At 45.4% G+C, this 19,353-nt stretch overlaps 1 protein-coding gene across 2 annotated transcripts; it reads left to right on the top strand.

The window, feature by feature from the left end:
* Window positions 1–294: 294 nt before the first annotated feature.
* gal3st4.2 (galactose-3-O-sulfotransferase 4, gene 2) lies at window positions 295–7,573 on the top strand. 2 transcript variants are annotated; one of them, XM_031899519.1, is made up of 4 exons: window positions 295–1,930; window positions 3,272–3,346; window positions 4,665–4,983; window positions 6,277–7,573. In XM_031899519.1, the coding sequence occupies exons 1-4, from the start codon at window positions 1,830–1,832 to the stop codon at window positions 7,054–7,056; spliced, it is 1,275 nt and encodes a 424-aa protein (XP_031755379.1). In that variant the 5' UTR covers window positions 295–1,829; the 3' UTR covers window positions 7,057–7,573. The 2 variants fall into 2 exon arrangements, with proteins under 2 accessions (XP_031755379.1, XP_012808852.3); XM_012953398.3 differs by lacking the exon at window positions 3,272–3,346.
* The last annotated feature ends 11,780 nt before the right edge of the window (window positions 7,574–19,353 follow it).

The raw sequence follows: 19,353 nt of genomic DNA, 5'->3' as shown, positions 1-19,353 counted from the left end.
TATTAACCTTTGAACAACCAGAGGGGCAGGTATTTAAGGCTGTTCACTGATTTTGTTTGTGGGTGGGGTTGTTACATGTCCTTTAATGTCCCTCTGCCTGCTGAAATACCCCTATTGTTTTGTAGCCTATAGACCAGTGATCCCCAACCAGTGACTCGGGGGTAACATGTTGCTCCCCAACCCCTTGGGTGTTGCTCTCAGTGCCCCCAAACCAGGGAGTTATTTTTGAATTCCTGACTTGGGGGCAAGTTTTGTTTGAATAAAAACAAGATAGAGGCCCCTAATAGCCAATCACAGCCCTTATTTGGCTCCTCCATGTACTTTTATGATGCTTGTGTTGCTCCCCAAGTGTTTTCTGTCACTGAATATTTAACTTGGAAGGGGAAGAGGATGTTTGTTTGTTGATGTTCACCCCTCCCTCCATTTCAGGGCAGTTACACACCATGGGTAGGAAGAATACATACACTAAATACACTAAGGAACTTACATCACTGCTCAGGTTGGGGCTGGCCTACCAAGCTTTGAACAAGCATCTCCTTATACCCATAGGCGTTCCTGTGTATATACAGGGATTATATGCCATATACGTTGCTACATACCCTAAGCCATCAGAGCTGTACCTACACGTATACAGGTGAGAGCCTTTTCTCTAATACAGGGGATTAAAATGCCTTAAGCGTCTTGAGTGTATTGGTAAGGGTAGGGGTAAAGGGTATCTGTCTGTTTGTTTATAATATTTGCCCCCATTGTATTTCTACTTGATATATTATCCAAATATATAAGTATTGACCATTTTCCTTACTATAAATGTATATAGGTGTCTATCTATGGTGTCTATGTACAGTGTATATTGTATTGGTCTATAGTAGACTTGTCCAACTGGAGGCCCATGGGCTGGATGTCGCCCTCCAAAGGGTTTTTGTGACCCCAGTCTGCTCAGGGGCTCCATAGAATTCATTGTATGACATTTTAATATAATCCAGCCCTTGACAAATGATTGGCCCACTCTATGTATTAGGTTGGAGAGCGCTGGTCTAGAGGGTCCATCCCCTCCCAATAGATATAAAAATACTAAAAAGGTGTGGGGGCACTGGTGATTTCTCCTACATTGAAAGCTGGCATTGGAAGCAACGTAGCTATGGCTGCTGAAGAGGCAAAATAATGTAGGACTATTGAATCCAGTGGTTTGTAGACCATCCTTGAAGGGAGATCTTGTCAGTCTGGGGGTACAGTTGGTTGATATTTATATGGATAAAGGTGCATTTGGGATCTACAAACATGGCGGCTACTTATAATCTTAATAGGACCAAGGCACATCATTAATGGATAAGCCTTGGGGGAACTTGAATGCAATAAAAAGCTCAGCAGGAGCACTCAATGCCAGTCAGCAGCGGGAAAGGATAACACTTTAGGGGGCTTCTCCTGCTGGAATCTGCTCAACAACACAGTGGAATACGTGGATCTAATGACTTTTCCACCCTGCCTCTTTTTATGCCTGATCGCCACGGACTCCGGTTTGCCAGGTGTATGCGGAAAATGTGGGAGGGTTTACAGGCATTCTTACTAAATCTCAACCTTATTGGTCTGTAGGTCCTGCCCTCACCAGCCATAGGTCTAGGCCCCACTGGGGGTCTCCACTATTCTAATGTTAGATAATTGCAGTACTGACATTAGTGCCAATACATTCAGGGATATATTGAATACTTGTATATATAATAATATAATATAAATAATGGCTTTGTTAGAATGCCAACATAGAAATGCCACCGTTTTATTGGTGCGTTACAATCTAACACTGGCACAGCCACTCTTATCTTCTTTCCAGAACCATGAGGTTTCATCTGCGAGTACCAATGATTGGGATTGTACTACTATTCCTTATGGGTCTTAGTTTTATGCTTCAACTCATGGGAACCCACTTCCAGAAAAAGTAAGTGACCCAGAAACCACACATCTCCAAAATGGCCGATGCCTTACCCTTTCTACTTTCAGTTATGGCTTTGGCACTTGACCTTGAACCTTGTGCTCCTCAAGATGCCAATAATTTAAGCGTCATTGTTGCTCTATACCAGCGGCTCTCAGCCTGTGGGTGGGGAACCCATTTGGGGGTCGAATTACCCTTTCACAGGAGTCGCCTAAGACCATGGGAAAACACGTATTTCTGATGGTCTTAGGAATAATTTTATGGTTGGGGGTCACCACAACATGAGGAACTGTATTAAAGGGTCGCGGCATTAAGGAGGTTGAGAACCACTGGTCTAAACCTTCTATACCTTTGAACAGAATCATTTATTACATAGGCCAAACTAAGGCCCATGGGCCGGATCTGGCCCCACAAGGTAATTTACCCGGCCCTCGCTGCATCCTCACCAATGCTACCAAGTGTTTGCCTCAGCGTGGTCCTTGGCCACAGCACATCACTGCGTCCCACTGGGCAACACTCAGTGTCATTAGTGTCGGCCTGGTGTGGGACGCGGTGATGCACTGATGGTGAGAACCACTCTGAGGCAGACAGGTAGTAGCCAGGGGTGAGGACGTGGGCTGTAGTTTGAGAACTAACTAACTAACTGGTCCCCTGTTTACAAAGTTTGAGGACCTCTGACATAGAGCATGGATTGTCCCAAAATGAAAAGCAGCCATTTTAAGTCCCTCCCTTTGACTCATAAGAGCACCGATCCTCAAGCTTTTTCACTTGTGAGCCACACTCAGATGTAAAAAGTGTTGGAGAGCCACACAAGCATAAAAAAAGTTCTTTGGGGAGGCCAAATAAGGGTTGTGATTGGCTATTTGGTAGCGCAATGGGGACTGCTGGCCTGAAGGAGGCTCTGCTTGGGATAAAACTTTGTCTCTGTGCTTCCAAAACTTGTCTCCATGCCAGAAAGGTAAAAATGGGCACCTAAACGGGCATCAAAGGGGTTGATGAGTAACATGTTGCCCCCGAGCCACTGGTTGGGGATTAACCCTTAAGAGCCAGACACAAGTGAAGGGCATGCCTCCATTCCAGGCTACATCAGTCAAGTCAGTGACCTGGAATGCCCAACTGCCCCCAAATGAGCTGTTTGCTGAAAGCCCAAGAATGATGTCTATGAAGAGTTTCATGCATCCAGATCATGATATATAATATCTAGTAGAACTGGGACCAAATTAGTCGGACTTTCTGACTTTTCTTGAAAACGTTGCACCACTTATCTGAGCGGCTTCTTCCATTCAACTGAGTGGCCCATTGTAATACTGTTAAACATTGTCATTTTGTGTTGTTACTCGTTGTCAGGAACACGCCACTCCCAGACGCACGTGGCACCGGGACGGGGCAACAAGGGGTTCCACTCAGTCACCTTTTGCACAGGTTAGACTAACGTCAGGCACCCCCAAACGCACCAACGTTCCAAATAACTATTCGCTGCCACCATCTATCATTAACAGGCGATACCTGAACCTAATGTATCACACCCTGTAGTTAGGGTTAGCTTCCACTAATTCCACTAGCACTCTAGCAGCCAAAGGGTTAAATTACAGTCAAACACGCTCTCCTGCTAGCAGTCAACTAGTTAACTAGCATTTACACAGACACCTTGCCCTCTACTCACACAGCCAAGCAGTTAATACGTTCTAGGCCCAAACATTTATACAAGGTACGTGGGATCTTTATACCTGAGCCCACACCCCAACAGAATTGGGACCCCAAGTATGAGCTGTCAGTAATTGGGTCTGTTGCCCTTTATTCCCCTACTGGGACCCATCCTCATTACCGTATTCATGAGGGGGGAGTGTCCGGGAACTTGTCACATGACCCTCTGTAGAGAGCTGCACTTCTCAGGCCAATTGCTGTCATATAATAATGGTACTTGCCAGTACCCAATATTATCATGAAAATATGAGCTTGCTTTAACCCATATGTGGGTGATCAGAATGATACCAAACATGAGGGGTGTCTCCTGTCCCAGCCCCCCAGAAACTATCCCCCCTAACTGGTGGGTATAGGCAGTCCCTGTTTGGTATCATTGGGAAGCATGGGGCCAGTGTTGGACTGGGATCCCAGGGGCCCACCAGAAATCCTTAGACCACAGGCCCCCTTTCCAAACTATTTTTCCTCCTTTCCACCCAAACTCTTTATTCTCCTAGTCTCTTTTATTTACATGCTAGCATCTATTCTTCCATCTATTTCTCCTCTTTCTTCCCATTCAGAAATAGGGAATGGCCAAGAAACAGGCCAAATGGTCAGGAGCAGGAGGGCCCACTGACACCTGGGCCCACCGGGAGTTTTCCTGGTATCCTGGTGGGCCAGTCCGACACTGCATGGGGCCTCCTTATAACCAATATATGATTTATGAGGATGTGAACCCTAAAGCAAAGGAGATATGGACCCCTTTCTATAATATTTTCTCCTAGCTGGGCCCCTGCTGTTCTTAGGTCCACAATTGCCTTTCTTTGATCAACAGATCAAGGAAACCAATTGCCCCCCAGCTTCCTGCCCCCAAATGGCCTGGCTCCGAATTGTCTGATGCCCCAGATAGGTTTGTCACCTTCCACAGTCCCTTGTTGTATATTTAATTAATAAATTAAGGGTCTCTTGTGGACCCAAAGCCAAATGCTACCAAGTTTAACTCTGGACATACCAGGGAAATACTACACGACACTCATTATATGTCTTTATATATCTACAGGGCGCCACATGACAATTCTTTCATTACTAAACCCTCTAAGCGCTTCAAAGTACCTCGTCCGGCCCCCTCACCCTCAACAAGAACTTGTCAGTCAAAATCTCACATAGTGTTCCTGAAGACCCACCGGACTGCTGGAAGCACTGTACTGAATATGTTACACCGTTATGGGGACAGGAACTCGCTAACCTTCGCTCTACCCCACAACTATGAGTTCAACTACCCCAACCCGTTCAATGTTCACAGGGTAAAAGGATATGATGGAGATAACAAGCCAACGTATGATCTCCTGTGCCACCACATGCGCTTCAATCTCCCAGAGGTAAGGAACCAAAGATGGATTGGAACCGTTGAGGCCCTGAGGGTATCGTTCCAGTGGTCATTGTGTATAATATTATGTATAAAGAGTTGGTTATGGGATGCATGATAGTAGCCATTACTCTACCACTAAATGACTTCTGAATGGTGTAAAAACCTCTTGACACAAAGATGTTCTTTGGGAACCAGTCATTACTTTATATAACCCACCCATGCTATTCTCTAAGCCAGTGGTTCTCAACCTTCCTAATGCCGGGACCCTTTAATACAGTTCCTCGTGTTGTGGTGACCCCCAACCATAAAATGATTCCTAAGACCATCAGAAATATGTGTTTTCCAATGGTCTTAGGTGACCCCAAAGGGGTCCCGACCCACAGGTTGAGAACTGCTGCTCTAAGCCATATCCCTGGTCTTTCAGAGTAGGTCACACTCCATTAAGGAAAAGGGGTGCCTGTGTGTACGGAAAAACGGATTGCTAGGGAATATTGTATATACTGTACCCCAATGATAAACTGTAATGATTTTAGAAGTCACTGAGGAGCTCCAACAACATAGTTTCAGGGTTCTTATGTAGGTCCTGAGGTCCAAGGTGACTTCTAATAGCCTCAGAGTTTAATGGAGGTGGTACGTAGCCAGCAGATCTTCTCCCTATATCCCCACCTACGGGCGGGCGATATCAGGCAAATGTAGACTAAGTCAATCGGTGGGCCCGGGGGCTAAAAGATCAACTTATAATGGCGGCAATGGGGCAGTTGGTTCGGGGACTGCATCAACGAGCCGATGTGGTCCCCGATCTGACTAAATCTTTTCACCTGTCCGATCAATATCAGTCGGGCATGCCCCTCATTCCTGCCCTTACATGGGCCGATAAGCTGCCGAATTGGTCCTAAGGGACTGATATCGGCAGCTACAATGGGCCCGTGTATGGGGACCTTTAGATCAGTTGGTCATGATTGATCATGTAGTTGATCACTGGTTAATCATGGACATCGCTAATTGCGATAGAGAGATATTTAGATAGATAGATAGATAGATAGATATTTAGATAGATAGATAGATATTTAGATAGATAGATAGATAGATAGATAGATAGATGATAGATAGATAGATAGATATTTAGATTGATAGATATTTAGATAGATAGATAGATAGATAGATATTTAGATAGATAGATAGATAGATATTTAGATAGATAGATAGATAGATAGATAGATAGATATTTAGATAGATAGATGAGCCCTACTATGGCCAGTGTGTCAGACTATATGTTACATAAATGTATATATTTTCTCTCCAGGTCAGGAAGCTGATGCCCGCAGACTCCTTCTACTTCACAATTCTACGGGATCCAGCCACCTTGGCAGAGTCTTCTTTCTCTTATTATCGTTCGATGTCGTCAGCCTTCAAGAAAGCCCCCAACTTTAAAGACTTTATTGCCCACCTTTCCCAGTACTACAAACCAGGGGAGAGAGGAAACCAATACGCACGGAACTTTCAGTGGTTCGACCTGGGATTGAACGCCGACGCTTCATTCACAGAATCTATGGCCAGATCAGGAGTCAGGGAGATAGAGAGGACTTTCCACCTGGTCCTACTCTCTGAGTACTTTGATGAATCAATGGTCCTTCTGAAGGAAGAACTGTGCTGGGATCTTGATGATGTGGTGACCTTTAAACTCAATGCTCGTGAGGCTTCCACACCACTGAATAAAAAAGAGGCAGAGATGTTAAGGGCCTGGAATACCCTAGACTTGTATCTTTATGTCTACTTCAACCGTACCTTCTGGGAGAAAGTAGAGAAATTTGGTAGAAAGAGGATGGACACTGAAGTTAGGAGGTTGAGAGAAAGAAGACAAGAGCTAGCTGAGATATGTCTGGAAGGGTCGAACCCTGTAAGAGCAGATGAGATTAGAGAAGAGGGCATCAGGCCATTGCAGTTTGGGCAGGAGAAGATCATGGGCTGGGTGGTGAAACTGGATCTTGAGCCTGACACTAGGGCACAGTGTATTCAAATGGTAACTCCTGAGCTGCAATACATGGCCATTTTGGATGAGAAGCAGTTTCCGGGAGGTGTATGAAATGGGTCTAAGTCAGCAGTAAAGCTTCTAGGGTCCCACAAAATGAGAATTGCAGTTGAGGTGGGTTTTAGGAATAAAGGTAATTATTGTTGGGTCTATCATCAGACCCATAAGATTGATTAAAGAATGCTATGGTTCTCCAAGCTGCACTCCTTTCACCTGAATGTCATACCTATTTAGTAAAGTGGAGAAAAAGAGAGAAAGAGAAAGGCTTGCTCCCCTTACCCCAAGGAATGGAACTGCCCTCAGATCAATTATCAGTGCCCCTATGGGCAAGTGGAAGGCGAAAAAGATGCTGCTGTACCTTGCATCCGATTGGGTGTGCCAGGCGCTGCCCACATTGTTGCCTTATGTCAGCTGGTGTCACTGAGTGCAACTACATACAGAGGAGCAATGCTCTGCAGTGGTGGATGTTGATGAACATTGCTCAAAACTGAGATGGTTACGCCCACATCTGTAATGTCTAGGAAACCTGCCTTATAATAAACTTCATTATCACTTATAACTTCCATATATATATATATATATATATATATATATATATATATATATATATATATATATATATATATATATATATATATATATATATATATATATATATATATATATAAACATAAATATAAATATAAGGAATGTTCTCTTTATGCAGTAATCAGTATCCTCCCATGCTATTGGCAATTCCCACTGTAATGTCTATAATATGCATTCATTAAAGGAATACTGTCAAGGGAAAACATGTTTTTTTTTAAACCCATCAGTTAATAGAGCTTCTCCAATCCTGTGATTGGAGTGATATCCCCCCCCCCTCACCACCAGCAGCCAATCAGCAGAACAATGGGAAGGGAGCAAGATAGCAGCTCCCAGTAGGTATCAGAATAGCACTCAATAGTAAGAAATCCAAGTCCGGCTTGGGACTCCTCCAGTTACATGGGAGTAGGAGAAACAATAGGTTAGCTGAAAGCAGTTCTAATGTGTAGCGCTGGCTCCTTCTGAAAGCTCAGACTCAGGCACACTTTACTGCTGCGCTGCAAGTTGGAGTGATATCCCCCCCCCCCTCACCCCCAGCAGCCGATCAGCAGAACAATGGGAAGGGAGCAAGGTAGCAGCTCCCAGTAGGTATCAGAATAGCATTCAATAGTAAGAAATCCAAGTCCGGCTTGGGACTCCTCCAGTTACATGGGAGTAGGAGAAACAATAGGTTAGCTGAAAGCAGTTCTAATGAGTAGCGCTGGCTGAAAGCTCAGACTCAGGCACAAGGCACTGAGATGGCGCCTACACACCAATATTACAGCTACAAATACATTTGTTGGTTGAAGAATAAAAGGTTAAATGGCAGAGGGAATTATTTGCTGTGTAACAGTGTCATTTAGAAATAAAAAGTACACAATAGAACATCTAGCCTCTGATAAGAAACACTTGGATTATCTACTTTGCAATCCACGCAGCTTGGACTCTTTGCCTGGAGATGGTGTAATATTGGTGTGTAGGCGCCATCTTAGTGCATTGTGAGACAACTGCAAAGCGAGATGGTCAAGTCTCCTCCTCTTCTGGTTCCATTGTCCATTGACTATTGATCTCATTTAAGACTGTAAGATCTAACCAACAGGGCCCTGTTGTCTACTTCTGGATAGACTTTCAGGACTCAATGGGTATGTTAAGGAGAGAGGAGCAAAGAAAGAGGCACAAATGAGAAAAAAAAGGAGGAAAAAAAGAAAAAATGTAGTTATGTGTAACGGGGAGTATATTTTTATATCACTAAAGGGTAGGAGGCTTCCAGACTGAAGGCTGAAGGACTCGAGTTCTAAATTTGTTTTGCCTTTATTTATTTTTTACTACTCTGTACGTTATCTTTCCACCTACTGCCCTTTATACTCAATATAGTAAATTAAAGTATCAGTCCCTTGCTGTTACAGAACCCCAGCTATATCCTTCTGGCTCTACTCTTGTATCTCATGGGAGCCTTTCCCTCACCCACAATGCAATGGTAGAGCTGGAGAAGTTGGCCTCCTTTCCAATCCTTTCATATAAGTCTCATATTTTGCAGTACATATAGTACATATTTTTCCTCCTTCATACTCCAGGTGGCCATAATCTATTGCCTTCTCCCTTACTCATCCTCTTCTTTCCTTTCTGACTTTGAAACCTGGCTTGAATTATTTCTTTCCTTGGACTGCCCCATTCCCCTATTAGATGATTTCAGCTGCCACCTTGATGACCCCAAACTATTCTGGACCTCTCCTCTCTGTAACTACTTTCCATAGCCTTCTCCAGTGGACCTCTGGCAACAAAATGGAAGATGGCCAATGCCTTGAGGTAGTTAGCATCCCCCTTCCCATCACCAAATACATTACTCTCGACATTCCCACTACCTGACGCCAGTTTATTTTCCTTCTTACTCTCTTACAACATGACTTGATCTCCTACTACTACAATAGTATTGTGAAGTAATTGGCACCCCACCATACTGCCATTATTGGCACCCACTCTCTCTCTCCTCTCCCAGTTCCCCCTCCGATCCCATCTTGCCTACAACTACAAAAACTGTTTGGACTGCCTCCCTAGATCTTCATGCCTCTCTCCCTGCCAATGAGCCTCCAATCCCAGCCCTGGTTAGACACCACTACCCACTTACTTTGCTCTTGTACTTACTCATTACATTGACTTTGCAGGAAACTCCATGCACTTCATGACTCTCTTCACTACAAGTTCTTTCAGGCTATACTGTCCTACTTCTCTCAATTCCTTCACATACACAGATCTAACCCATAGCAACTCACTGCTTGAAGCCCAGAAAGTATCACCATCATGTCTTGTTCCCCAGTAATTCACAAACCACTTCAAACCCAAAGTTGACCTGATATGCATCACCTCTGCCTCCTGCCTCCTGTCATTTTGCCCATTAAAAGTTAAGCCACTAGATCAGTGTTTTACCATTCAGTGACCCAAATGGCCCAATCCTGAACCAGTTTATTTATATGAGCCAAAATATTACTTTTGAGATATGCCATTGTCAGTAGCCGACAGCTCATTGGTGGCTCAGTGGAATAGAGGATATGAACTGCTATTGGCTGAGCTTTGCTACACAATCCAAAAGGAGAAGGGGGGCACAAGAACAATAATGTAGAAGGTAACTCTGCTGGGTGCTCATCTTTTTCTATCATTACCAAGATTTTGTCAAGTCTTGCTGCTATATTAGTAGAACTTACACAATGAGAGCTCGGTGGAGAAGGAAATGCCACACAGCTACCAATCTCAGTCACATTGAGGTGCCTCGCAACTTGCCATTTCCCCTCCTCTCCTGGCCCCCAACCCAACACCTGCCTTTTCTCCCTGCTGTCCAGAACCCACTGAGCATGTGCAGTGCCGCTGACACACAAAAGATGGCCTTAAACCTGAGCAAGCTATAACTTATAATAACCATTAAGAATGTGATGCAACAATCTGATGGCTCTACCTACGTTTCCCCAGCAGAGGGCGCTAAATTGCTTGTATGCTGTTATTCGGCTCCCTTGGTAGGACATGTATAAGGGCTCATTTCCAAGCGACGCTGAGTACGAATACAGTGTGATGGTTTCCCCTGTATTCCCAGTGTAATTGTGGTGATGCTGATACAGGTGCGACTGGTGTATTCACCCTATTCTGTAGCTGTGTGTTTGCAAGGCTGCTGGTAGCCAGTACTCCCCTCCTGATTACATCTCCCACGCTAAGGAACACAAAGGGTGCAGGGAGTTGCAACACACAACGGATTTTATTCCAACTTTGTACACACATCCAAGTTGGGCAGATCACATTCTTCACTCATGAAGCAGCATTTGTATCCACAGTTGTTAAGTCCCAACATACAGGGTAATGCACCTCCGAAACACAACCCCAACACTCTTCCCTCTATTTGTTCAGCCCTTTCCACCTCCGGTACCTTCCCTCAGTGGGACTCACACACCCCCCATCACAGGGCTCAGCCCAATGGTACCAGCCTTGCCAGGTGCTTCTTGGGTCCCTCCGAAAACACACAAGGGTCCCCACTATACCCTGAACTACACACTTGGGCCCTAACTTGCGGGGTACCCGCTGAGGCGCTAATCTCTTCTTCCTCCTTGGTGGGGCACGTGCTGCACTTACTACCTACACTCTTTCTATCTTACATCCCTAGAATGACCCCTAAAAACCCAGGAACGGGATGGTGGCCCAGTGGGCATGATCAGAGGTAGGGTTCTATAGGATATTATAGGGCACACATTGCATGTAAGTGCCACGGGGCAAACTCACACTCCTGTGCATATCAGTGAGGGACGGGGATTAGTATTGATACAAACATATAATTTATACTAAATCCAACGTGAGTCTGAGCTGCCTGACAGCTCCCCGTACAACTGATGCTCTATAGCAACCGTAACCAAGCCACAGATGAACCGACGCCACAGAAATGCCTGTCCATGAGATGAAAGGCCGGACACACAATGTTGCACTTCAATGGTCTCACACGTCCCCTACTCAGCACATAACTCCCTATTACTATTTGTGTGAATAACTTCATTGTTGGGTTTCTGTTGTTGTCAGTTCATTAATGGGTTGGTTACTGTTGCTGCAGGTTAAACTGTATCTGTCACTGGGGGAGCAGACTGGCAGCTCAGACTGGATTGGCCCATTGTACCAAGCAAATATATAAACCAGTTGGATCTAATTGGGCCGAACGGCTGTCAGATCTGCCTCTTGGGCGGTTTTTCCAGAATTACAGGCCTCTTACCCAGGCCACCTAGTAAAATCCACTGGATATGCAGTAGAGCAGAATCTATGATCGAAAGCTCTTGCTATCTCGCAGTCTCTGTGTAACCCCTTTTTGGCTGTAATACAGACAAAGACCAGCTAGAGAAGGGAGAAGACTAAGCCTGATACCCCTCAGTACTGCGGTCCCTACACTAAGGCAGCAGAGCCTGTAAAGGAGAATACTCCCTGCTGTCTCTCCTGGTTGGAGCCAGAAACTGCTGTTTCTATCAAAAGCTGACTGTCTCACTTTCCTAGTGCTATTACACAAAATATCCTGCACTTACTAGATCCTCGTTCATGGGGTCCCTGGTCCCCAGCTTCTTTATAGTTTCAAGTTTCAAGTTTATTGTCATATACAAATAACAATGAACCATCATTACTGTAATGAAATTTTTTTGACCCGTGTTCCTCCCAACTTTACATAGACAAACAAAACAAAAAACAAAACAAAAAAAAAAATACAAATATTAAATATAATAAAACTGTGCAATAAAGGTACGAGTATTTACAATAATAAAATGCAATGCAATATTTGAAATTGTGCAGTGAGGATTTAAAGTGGCTTTGCTTAAAGTGACACTGGGAAGAGTCCAGTAGTTATGGGGAGTGTGTGTTGGGCAGAATGTCAGCAGTTCAGAAGCCTGATGGCTTGTGGGTAGAAACTGTCTCTGTATCTGCTGGTGGGGGTCTGGATGCTCCTGTACCGCCTGACTGATGGTAGGAGCGTGAAAAGTCTGTGGCTGGGGTGGCCGGGATCAGAGAGGATCCGCTGCATCTTCCTCCTACAGCGCTGTCTGTACAGGTCCTGCATGGCCGGCAGTTCAGTCCTGGGGATGCGCTCTGCTGATCTCACCACCCTCTGCAGAGCTTTGCGGTCCAAGGCATTACAGCTGCCATACCAGGTGGTGATACAGCCGGACAGAATACTCTCAATGGTGCATCGATAGAAGTTTGTGAGTATTCTGGAGTCCATGTCGAACCTCCTCAGGCGCCGCAGAAAGAAGAGCCGCTGTCTTGCAGCTTTAGTGATCACACCAACATGGTGAGACCAACTCAGATCCTCACTGATATTGATGCGAAGGAATCTGAAGCAGCTGACTCTCTCCACCTCTGCTCCCTCAATGTGAATGGGGGTATGGCCTCCTCCCTGCAGTCTCCTGTAATCCACAATGAGCTCCTTAGTTTTGCTGACGTTGAGCAGCAGGCACCATGATGTCAGGGCTCTCACCTCTGCCCTGTAAGCCGACTCATCTCCATCAGAAATGCAGCCGATGATGGTGGTGTCGTCTGCAAATTTGATGATAGTATTGGAGCTGTGTGTTGCTGTACAGTCGTGGGTGAACAGGGGGTACAGCAGGGGGCTGAGCACACATCCCTGGGGGGCACCGGTGCTAAGTGTCAGTGTGGATGAGGTGATGTTGCCGATCCCAACCACCTGAGGTCTGTTTGTCAGGAAGTCCAGGATCCAGCTGCACAGGGAGGAACCGATGTTCAGGTCACGGAGTTTCATGACAAGTCTGGATGGTACAATGGTGTTGTCCCTCTGGGGTAAGATGGCTTTACTGGGGCCTTGTTGATCCCAGAGTCAGTGGAACATCCAACTGGTACCACAGATGCAGCCAAAGAGGAATATCCACCCCCCTGCTAAACTCTACATTACAGTGGGGCAGGAAGTGGTCATAATGTAATAAGGTACAATAGGAAAATAGATAAATGGGCATCTGCCTAGTAACAGTGAAATAAGGAAGGCAGGGTTTAAAGCTATAGGGATTGTTAACCCGCCCAACCAACAGATAGTTTATATTATGTTAAGTGACCTATTAAAGAATCTCCCCAAACTGGAATATATATATCAGTAAATATTGCCCTTTTACATCCTTTCCCTTGAGCCGCCATTTTGTGATGGGCTGTGTGATCACCTGACAGAAAGTGATGCAGCTGTAACTAACTAGGAAGTAGTGTGGGAGCAAAAGGCAGAACTCTGCCCATTCATTGGCTGATGGGGCCTAGCATGTATGTGTGCCTTGGCTTGTTTGTGTGCACTGTGAATCCTATGATCCCAGGGGGCGGCCCTTAGTACTTAAAATGGCAGTTTCCTATTTAGGATTACCCAATGGCACATACTGCTAAATAAGTATATTTATATGAAAATGCAATATATTTATATAGAGACCTACATTGTTTGGGAGGTATAGTTTCCCTTTACAGAGAACCGTAACATATAACCCTGACATGTTTACACATTCCTGTTGCTATACGGAACAGAACTATTGAACATGAGTAGAAAAGGACTAGAACGTTTAGCTGAAACAACACAACAGGACAAGGCAGCCTTACGTGTCCGTAGGTGACGGAAACTGTTAGCGGGGAGGTGATATGGAAAGTGCCACGTGCCGTGGGTGTGTAACCATCATCTGTGTAACTTTAAATAGCATAGACTCTATTGGTGTCTTTAAAGGGGAACTTCACCTAAACACAAGTTCCCTAAGCCCCGCCCCCTGTTTCCCTGCTGATCTGGCTGGCTACTTTGTGACTCAAATAAAATGTAACAGTAGCGCCTGTCCTCAGCCTGCCTTCATCCTGCCTCCTCCCAATCCCACAATCCCCTGCTGCACACGTGATGTCAATAAGGAAAGGCACATCCCAGTGCAATGCATTGTGGGTTATGTAGTTCCTGCATGCTGTCTGTAAGCTGTGGGGAAGTTGTTACAATGTGTAACATCAGTGTTTTAGTCCCTCCTCCCCTGCCAGGATTTCAAATGATGCAGAAAGAGTAGAACAGTTTTGCGGCTGGATTTCAGCATATAAACATGGTATTTATTCCTACTGTTTGAAGGAACAGATTACAGGGATAGGGATATTAGGGGTTTCTGTGTTGTATGGAGTCTTTAACAAATTTTGGTTTGGAAGCCGGAGTTCCCCTTTAATTTTCCACTTCCAATAATCACTCACAGAGTACATGAGTGCCCGTTCTTATCACAGTTATTTACTTGGCACAAACTCTGAAGCAGGAGTTGATTCACAGACATTATTACCCCATGTCACGATCACGCCACTCTCAGACGTGACACCGGGACGGGGCAACAAGGGGTTACACTAGGGGGCTGATTTACTAACCCACGAATTCGAATCCGAATTGGAAAAATTCCGATTGGAAAACGAACATTTTGCGACTTTTTCGTATTTTTGCGATTTTTTTCGGCGCCTTTACGACTTTTCGGAAATTATCGCGACGATTTGCGCGAAAAAACGCGAGTTTTTCGTAGCCATTCCGAAAGTTGCGATTTTTTCGTAGCGTTAAAACTTGCGCGAAAAGTTGCGCTTTTTTCGTAGCGTTAAAACTTAAAAGGCGCGACGTTTTGCGCAAGTTTTAACACTACGAAAAAAATCGCAACTTTTTGCGCAAGTTTTAACGCTATGAAAAAATCGCAACTTTCGGAATGGCTACGAAAAACTCGCGTTTTTCCGCAAAAATCGTATTGGTAACGAAAAAGTCGCGATAATTTCCGAAAAGTCGTAAAGGCGCCGAAAAAATCGCAAAAATACGAAAAAGTCGCAAAATGTTCGTTTTCCAATCGGAATTTTTCCAATTCGGATTCGAATTCGTGGGTTAGTAGATTTCCGCAAAAATCGTATTGGTAACGAAAAAGTCGCGATAATTTTCCGAAAAAATCGCAAAATACCGATCATTACGAAAAAAACGCAATCGGACGCATTCGGCCCGTTCATGAGTAAGTAAATGGGCCCCTAGGAGTGTATTAGGAGATGGTCCCTGTTGTAGAGAGCAGGGGGAGTTTGGGGGTGCCACAGGTTAGACTAACATCAGGCACCCCAAACACACCCTGCTCTCTACAACAGGGGGATTGATGAATGCACATTCCCTGGCCCCCTGTTTCATGAGTAACTTATCTACGCTAGTGCATGTATTGACAAAAACAGGGGTTTTTAGTTACAAAATTACGATCATAAGGTTGGTAAGCCCCCATACCACGTCAAGGTAAACCCCATATGGTGGTCCTATCTATTTACCTCTGGTCATATTTTCCAAAGGCCGGCACTCCCGGGCACTGTTGCCATTCTTGACCTGGGGGCTGGTTTGAGTCAGAGGGCTTAGTTACTCCCATGCCTTCAGCTTTTATAGAGAGAGATTGCCAGGACCACAGCCTGGTTCTACAGGCTTAATCCTCCCCCACTTGTGGCTTGTAAAGGAGAAGACTGCCCATTAAACCAACACCCATTTTATTAAAGGCATAAGACCACCATTAAAGGGACGGGTGTGGGGGTGCTACAGCCACATGGAAGTTTGGCCATTCTTCCTGCAGAATAACTCTACTAAAATACATAGATACACAGAAGGGGGTTGTGGGAGCACTCCAAGGCTAAATAGAGTATACAAATACAATGGAAGTGCAACTGATCTGGCCAAATTAGCTACAAGCATACAAAAAGAGAGGGGGATTGATCAATGCACATTCCCTGGTCCCCTGTTTCATAAGTAAATTGTCTATGCTAGTGCATGTATTGACAAAAAACAGTGTGCCTGAGCCTGAGCTTTTCATTAGAACTGCTTTCAGCTAACCTATTGTTTCTCCTACTCCCATGTAACTGGAGGAGTCCCAAGCCGGACTTGGATTTCTTACTATTGAGTGCTATTCTGATACCTACTGGGAGCTGCTATCTTGCTCCCTTCCCATTGTTCTGCTGATCGACTGCTGGGGGTGAGGGGGGGATATCATTCCAACTTGCAGCGCAGCAGTAAAGTGTGCCTGAGTCTGAGCTTTCAGTCAGCGCTACACATTAGAACTGCTTTCAGCTAACCTATTGTTTCTCCTACTCCCATGTAACTGGAGGAGTCCCAAGCCGGACTTGGATTTCTTACTATTGAGTGCTATTCTGATACCTACTGGGAGCTGCTATCTTGCTCCCTTCCCATTGTTCTGCTGATCGGCTGCTGGGGATGGGGGGGGGGGATATTAATCACTCACTCCCTCACACTGCTTGGCACAAAGGAGTGAGAGATTCTCATAATCCTGTCTCAGTTACAGTTTGGAAGCTCCTGTGTACACAGTGAGTTTTGCAAAACCGACTAAATTGACCCCCTGTTCCTACAGAGGGACTAACTCATTCTGTTCCTATGGGCTCAGGGAGGCCATGGATGAAAGCATGGTTCTGTTTAGCAGATTGTACTGGGTCGGCTAAACCTGACATCGTCCCTGTTTCTAGGAATCTGTTGTAATGGGAAAGTAAAGTTCCATCGACTTTTGTTCCTCTCAAGTGTTTTCTCCATGATGCACTGGGGAAAATCCCATGTATTTGTTTTGGTCTCCAGTGCTCATACGGGACATGATTGAGTTAGAGAGGGGCCAGAGAAGGGCAACTAAGCTGGTAAAGGGTATGGGAAGTCTCAGTTATGGGGAAAGACTGGCCCAGTTGGGTTTGTTTACACTGGAGAAGAGGCGCTTAAGGGGTGACATGATAACTATGTATAAATATATAAAGGGATCATATAATAACCTTTCTAATGTTTTATTTACCAGTAGGTCCTTCCAACGGGCACGAGGGCACCCACTCCGTTTAGAAGAAGGGAGGTTCCATTTAAATATTGGGAAAGGATTTTTTACAGTGAGAGCTGTGAGGTTGTGGAATTCCCTCCCCGAATCAGTCGTGCTGGCTGATACATTATATAGCTTTATATAGGGGCTGGATGGCTTCTTAGCAAGTGAGGGAATACAGCTACAGTACAAGTTGCCCAAGGGACTGGTCCGATTGCCATCTTGGAGTCAGGAAGGAATTTTTTCCCCTCTGGGGCAAATTAGAGAGGCTTCAGATGGGGTTTTCGCCTTCCTCTGGATCAACTAGCAGTTAGGCAGGTTATATATAGGCATTATGGTTGAACGTGATGGACGTGTGTCTTTTTTCAACCTAACTTACTATGTTATGTTACTATGTATTGCAGGGGTCCTCATACTTTTTAAACAGGGGGCCAGTTCATGGTCCCTCAGGTTATAGTTAGTCCTCAATCTACGCCCCCAGCCCCGCTGCATCCTCTCCCCTGGCTACTACCTGTCTGCCTCAGTGTGGCCCTCAGCCCCAGCGTGCGGGCCAGTGACATGACGTGCTGGGACCACGCTAAGGCAGACAGGGGCGAGGGACGCAGCTGGGGCAGGGGCCGGGTAAATGACCTTGGGTGGCCGTATCCAGCACACAGGCCATAGTTTGAGGAGCCCTGATGTATTGTGTCTATGAGTGCAGCTATTCTTGTAGCCACAGTAGCCCAATCAGCAGGGTAGTTTAACCACCACATATGATGCATGATAACTTGATACTTATTGGGATAATATACTGACTATAATAGGGGGTGCATATAGGGTTGGACTGGGACCCTGCTGCCCCCCCTCAATGTGTATTCCTCATACTATATACCTAGGGAAAGGGAGGTCCAGGGTGGAGCACCAATGCTTCCTGGGATTGATTGTGGATTGGGGGGTCCAGGAGGGCTGGAGCCCTGTGTTGGACTGGGATGTGCAGGAGATGCCACCCTAGGGGCCCCTACCTCCATAGGGGCCCACACTGCCCACCCAACCCCCCTGGGTGCATACATATTACTGGAGCGCTGGTAGGGATCAGGTCTGGGTCAGTGAAACCCACCAGGTTTTTTCCCATTGCTCTGCTGGCCTAGTCCGACCCTTCCCAGACCCACCGAGTTTTTATCTATGGGGGATTGGATAACCCATTGAACATTCTGAAACCCCGCAGCACTCCAATAGAATTTACTGAATGATATATCTCAGACCCCTGGGCTACTCTGCTCTGACTATGGGCAAACTATGGTGTGAACCCCCTCTGGTATTCAGCATTATTTACTCACCTTTATAATACAAACAAGTTGGTTATGTCAAACAAAGGCCACACAATAAGATGGGATCAGTCTGTCATTACCCTCTGGTGTCACTGTCGCAATTCGCACAAAGGTTCTCACCACCTCTTGTCTCTTAAAGAAAATCCAAATCTTTATCAGCAGGTCATTGAGGCAGCTAAGTGTCACCAGTAAGGGTAAAGACACACAGAACTACTTAGTAGCAGCTACTTTTTCACGGCTACTAAACTCCAGAAAATCCCCTGCCATAGAGAATACTGAAAACTGCCTTTGCTAAAACACACATAGAGACAATTATCAGTAAATGATCAGCATTGTCTGTTTCTGTAGCTGTGACAAGTAGCTGCTACTAGTAGCTCCATGTGTCTTTACCCTTAGGATGAAGACACACTGAGCTACTAGTAGCAGCTACTTTTTTATGGCTACTAAACCCCAGAAAATACCCACAATGGAAACATAAGGATGAAGACACACTGAGCTAATAGTAGCAGCTACTTTTTCATGGCTAAGGGCTCTGGCACACGGGGGAGATTAGTCGCCCGCGACAAAACTCCCTGTTCGCGGGCGACTAATCTCCCCGAGTTGCCTACCCCTGCCATCCCACCGGCGAACATGTAAGTCGCCGGCTGGATGGCAGACGCGGCGGCGCGATT

The sequence above is a fragment of the Xenopus tropicalis genome, chromosome 3 (assembly GCF_000004195.4).
Source record: "Xenopus tropicalis strain Nigerian chromosome 3, UCB_Xtro_10.0, whole genome shotgun sequence".
Classification (NCBI taxonomy): Eukaryota; Metazoa; Chordata; class Amphibia; order Anura; family Pipidae; genus Xenopus; species Xenopus tropicalis.
Note: the sequence above shows the minus strand (reverse complement) of the source record. Positions and strands in the feature narration are given on the sequence as shown.